Raw genomic sequence first — 5520 nt, 5'->3', positions numbered from 1 at the left:
AAGACAGAACAATATTCTCAGGTACATTTGGTGCTCACATGAAAGGTCAATGTACATATTGCTTTCTATTATACTGGTTTAGTATTTGTGAAACACTGTTGTGTTTCTTGTCTTTCAGCATCTGCTCTTCACTAGATCTACAAGAACATCTGAGGGATCTGACTGAATCAAGATGCTGCTGATCACTGAAGCTCTTCTTCTCATTTTAGCTGCTCTAGGACAGGTAAGCTTGTGTTCTAGTATGAATATTACAGACATGAATACTGACGATTGATCATTATGATTCCTGTTGCTGTAGGATCACAGAGCAGCTGTTGAAGAACAGATATTTTCACTTGATATGGCAAAAAAATCAGTTGATGATCAATATAAGGGCTGTAGAGAGAAAATGGCAGAAAAGGTGAAGACGGTATTTCTAAACAAGGAAATGAATAACTCACCTGGTTTTAAAAATGCTTGGAAAAAAGGTGTAGACTTTGTCAAGACCCAAAATGACAAGCTGACAAAGAATCATTCAATCGCTATTTATGTGTACAGTGAGTGTAATATATATACACTTTTTAATAATGACACTCGTTCTGGTAAAAAACAGTACAAAAATGAAACATACAAATGGTATTCACTTTACTTTCTGTTAACAGAAGCGATACAGCTTCTGAAGAAAACACAAAACAAATGCTATTCAACTTTTCGTGGTACCAAAGCTGAATTTGATAAGCATGTCCTGAACAAAGAAGTTCGTTTTGGCCAGTTTGCTTCTTCCTCTCTTGTTCGTAAAAAAGCACAGCGTTTTGGAAATGTATCTTGTTTTGAAATCAAAACTTGTGAAGGTGCTGATGTGTCAAAATATTCAAAGCTTTCTCATGAGAGAGAGGTGCTGATTCCTCCATATGAGAAGTTTAAAGTCACTGCTGTCAGGACAAGAAGAGATGAGAAAGATCTCTGGTGTGACACTGTGTACACTTTGAAAAACTCTGGAAAAACAAGTGACCTGAACTGTGCGCTATTCAGGAGACCAACCATGACCATAATGAAGTAATGTGTTGTGCGCTGAACAAAATGCTTAAATTCAGATGATAAAATCATGTACAACAGTTCTATATATAGATTGTTTTTCTCTCAGTTTTGTTCAATAATTCTTTGTTGGAAAACACAATTTGTTTACATAACTTCAGCATAATGAAATAAAGTTACTTTTATGTGACCCAATTCAGTGGCCTTTACGTGATTTTATGTTTTTCTAAAACATTTCTTTGTTTATACTTACACATTTTTGCTGAACAATTTTAGTGCTTGCTAGCAATATCATAGCCACCAATACAGCTTACAGCAAAAAAATGTTATCAATACAAAAAAATAGATTTTTTGCTTCTTGTTGAATTTAATTTGTTTCAGTAAACTTAAACAGAAGTTCAATCCACTTAAATATTTTAAGATAAAAACTGACTTAATATTTATTCGCTTAATCTTAATCAGGAGACTGAGAAGAGCTCCTGTGATGTTGGAGTTTTTGTGGTTTTCATTGTGCAGAAGAGTGAAGCTTGTGGTTTTGTTGTTGGCAGCTTTACTAACACCATGATGCTTTACAAAATGAGCAATGATGAGTCTTCATCTCACTACATTAAGTCACAAATGTATTAGTAGCTAGCAGTTAAATAAAACGGATTGATTTAAGTAATAAATAATTGAGAAATTCTAATTAATTCGGTTTGTTCAACAGAACATTTACTTATTCAAGTCTTCTTACGTGAACTTTAGAAAAGCTTATCTCAGTTTGATTAAGTTCACTGAACATCTTCTGAGTGTATGCATTTGAAAAATATGTAAGGATTTATACATGAGTCTTACTCATCTTAGACAGACAGGAATTCAAGAGTTTTTTTCCTACTTGAAGCCACACAGACCAGACCTTCACAAGTGCTGCTTTATCAGAGGAGATGAGAAGATTCACTCTTTCAACTCTTACCCATTCGAGCCGCGTATTAGAGACGTGTCTCTGGTACAAGAAATAGTAGGTGAGTCTTTACTCACTTACTCATTCGTGTTGCCAGATCTTGCTAGAAAAAAAGCACAAACAAGAACAACTTCATAATAAACCAAAATAAATCCGAATACTTAATATTTAAAATATGACAAAAATATTGTGACCCACAAGTGCCCACTTTATAAGTCCATAAACCAGATCGTTTTGTGAGCTTCGCACAAACAACAAGCTCATAGACATTAAAAAAAAGAGGACATGGCAACACTGCATGAGAAGTGCTCTGCAGAGCATGGCTATACCAGGTGACTCCAAACTCGGTCCTGGAGGCCCGGTGTCCTGAGTTTAGCTCCAACTTTTCCTAAACATACCTGCCTGGAAGTTTCTAGTATGCCAAGTAAGACCTTGATTAGTTGGATCAGGTGTGTTTAATTAGGGTTGGAGCTAAACTCTGCAGGACACCGGCACAGCAGGACCGAATTTGGAGGCCCCTGTGCTACAAAAAAATGATGCCTCTGTTGGCGGTGGTTTAGTTAAAGGGGTCATAGGATGCTACATGCACTTTTACAAGTTATTTGAACTGAAATGTGTGTTGGCAGTGTGTGTACACAACCACCCTATAATGATAAAAATCCACCCAGTGTTTTTTGTTAATCTACTCAAATCTTTACCCCTTTCTCTAATCGAGCCGATCTCAGATGCCTGTCTGTGTGATGTCACACAGACAGGCCCCTCCCACGATAGTTTGATTGACAGTAGCATTTCAGCACAGACTGGACTGGTGTCTTACCTTAGACCCGCCCTGAGTGAGCTGTCATCAGTCCTCCATTGTAGTCTCTCTGAGAGCGGCTCGGAAGAGAGGGGCGGGGTCAGCAGAGCTCATTAACATTTAAAGGAAAATGCTACAAAAACGGCTTGATCTGAAAAGAGCTGTTTTTGACAAGGTAAAAAAGGTGTTTTTTACACTACCATTGAGAAATTTGAACCAAACTATGTTACAGACTTTTCATTAAGACCCTAAAGAATCATATCAACTTGTGGAAAATGGGCATCCTATGAACCCTTTAAAATTGTAGAACGAGTTGTAATATTTCTTTGGTAAGTGAGCTGTTTTGTGTACACACACGAAACCATAATTTGGGGAATTCACTCCTTTATTTTAATGCGGTTGTCACTCCTGAAACTTTACAGTGTGGTCAGATTTTACAGAACCATATTGTAAAATGTTATGAAATTTATCAACAGTCAACAGTGTTAATAACAACTTCAGACAATAACAGTCAAAAGTTGCTTACAGATTTGTGATATAATCAGCTGTTCTAACCCAATCAATCAATGAATGATGGTGTGGACAGGTGAAGCCTGGTCATTGTAACACTCTGAAACAGCACCACCTACTGGCCATTGTCTGAAATTCATTATAACTCTTTATTACACTAGCCTCTAATGATTCCTAGGCACACACTTTGAGGTTTGGCTCAGATTATTAACGAGCTGGATCTCTCACCAGTCATAGATCTGATCTTCAACCCTTATAACTTACAAACAGTGTGCAGTCAGTGGAGCAAAAAGATAAAACTGATCCAACAATGTGCCAAGAGCAGATCAAAACATAATTCAGACCAGATTTTAGCATTTTCTGAAGATGATGTGAGTGGCATTTGTCTGTGTAAAGTGCTGGACTTGATCAAAAGTCAAGTTTTAGGAACTACCGCGAACGACCTTAATTTTGACACTGCTATCTTTTGAAAACAGATGTGTGAGGGTAGATTACCACATACATTTTAAAGTGTTTTTAATCAGTTTAGTGTCACATCTTTCAGATCTGCACCTTTGCATGTTTTGCAAGCATCCTTTCTGTCATTACTCAGTAATCTGAGTGAGTCTACATAAATACTAACCAAATGACCTTTCTGCACCTTTTTCAACCTCTTCTGCTCACCAAAGGCTGCATTTATTTGATCCACAATACAAAGAGCAATTTAATGAAATATTATTACAATTTAAAATAACTGTTGTTTGAGTATATTTTAAAATGTAATTTATTCCTGTGATGCAAAGCTGAATCATTACTCCAGTCTTCAGTGTCACATGTTCCTTCATAAATCATTCTGATATGCTGATTTGCTGCTCAATAAACATTTCGTTCTTATTATAAATGTTGTAAACATTTATAATAAGAATTAAATACATGCTGATTAACAAAAAACCCAGTTTTTTTTTTCTGTTGAACTCAGGCTTAAGTTATCATTTTCATCAGCAAGTTCATTCAAATTCATGCATGCAATTATTATGAAATCAGATTGCTACAATATGCACTTCAGCGATTATTTCTTAAAACACACACACATTATCAGCATTATAAAAAAGCCACTTTCCTCATCTCACGGCCACTGACTTTTCCGAACTTCACCTCTCATCACTGTTCCTACGATCCTGAAAAATAACAAAAAAGAAAACAGAAACTGACAAAAAGAGACAACAATATTTCTCAGGTAATGTTACACTTCCATTTGTGAACATCGCAGATTTAAGTCATTATTTCAAGCAGTTCTGCTATCTGACAGAAAATACCAATACAAATTTAAACCTTTTATCGAGTATATGAGAAAAAGGCTGTTTCTTGTCTTTCAGCATCTGCTCTTCACTAGATCTACAAGAACATCTAAAGGGATTTGACTGAATCAAGATGCTGCTGATCACTGAATAAGAGTTTTGAACATTTACCAATTGCTTGTGAAAATTGCGCCAAAGCAATTAAAAAAAACTGTAAGAGATTGGTGAACATTTTAATTGTACAAATCTAAGTACACATTTCTTTCCATTATATTTCAAGGTACAGATTTAGTATTTGTGAGACAATTTTGTGTTTCTTGTCTTTCAGCATCTGCGCTTCACTATTTCTTAATAGATCATCTGAGGGATTCGACTGAATCAAGATGCTGCTGATCATTGAAGCTCTTCTGCTCATTTTAGCTGCTCTAGGACAGGTAAGCTTGTGTTCTAGTATGAATATTACAGACATGAATACTGATGATTGATCATTATGATTCCTGTTGCTGCAGGATCACAGAGCTGCTGCTGTTTCAGAATAGATATTTCCACTGGATATGGCACTGAATTCAGTTGATGACCAATATATGGGCTGTAAAGGGAAAATGACACATCTGGTGAAGACAAAATATCTGAAGAAGGAAATGGAAAACTCAGCTAAATGTAATAATTATTGGCAACACAGTAAAAATGTTGTCAAGTTTCCAAAAGATCATTTAACAAGGAATCATTTAATCACTACCCAGCAAGCAATTTTGCATTTAAAAGACGTCTATTAGCCGTCTAAACACAGTCCAGACGTCTAGGCTAAAACAAGACTAAATTTGGGCTGTCAGTGAAAATTTAATAGACGTCTAACCGTAGCCCAAGAATAGACTAGTCATCAAACAGACAGCTAATGAATGCCTACATATACAGTGGGTACGGAAAGTATTCAGACCCCCTTCAATTTTTCACTCTTTGTTATATTGCAGCCATTTGCTAAA

At 36.0% G+C, this 5520-nt stretch overlaps 1 protein-coding gene and 1 pseudogene across 1 annotated transcript; both read left to right on the top strand.

Annotated features, from left to right (window-relative positions):
* Positions 1-172: 172 nt before the first annotated feature.
* On the top strand, positions 173-1039 carry LOC107695644 (NAD(P)(+)--arginine ADP-ribosyltransferase 2-like). Its single transcript, XM_016495655.1, has 2 exons — positions 173-223; positions 299-1039. The coding sequence occupies exons 1-2, from the start codon at positions 173-175 to the stop codon at positions 1037-1039; spliced, it is 792 nt and encodes a 263-aa protein (XP_016351141.1).
* A 3881-nt stretch (positions 1040-4920) lies between these two features.
* The window catches only part of LOC107695643 (NAD(P)(+)--arginine ADP-ribosyltransferase 2-like), a 7049-nt pseudogene continuing 6449 nt past the window's right edge, over positions 4921-5520 (top strand).

The sequence above is a fragment of the Sinocyclocheilus anshuiensis genome, unplaced genomic scaffold (genome assembly GCF_001515605.1).
Source record: "Sinocyclocheilus anshuiensis isolate Anshui unplaced genomic scaffold, SAMN03320099.WGS_v1.1 scaffold1075, whole genome shotgun sequence".
In the NCBI taxonomy this organism is placed as follows: Eukaryota; Metazoa; Chordata; class Actinopteri; order Cypriniformes; family Cyprinidae; genus Sinocyclocheilus; species Sinocyclocheilus anshuiensis.
The sequence above is the reverse complement of the archived record's forward strand: the minus strand, read 5'-3'. Positions and strand labels throughout refer to the sequence as shown.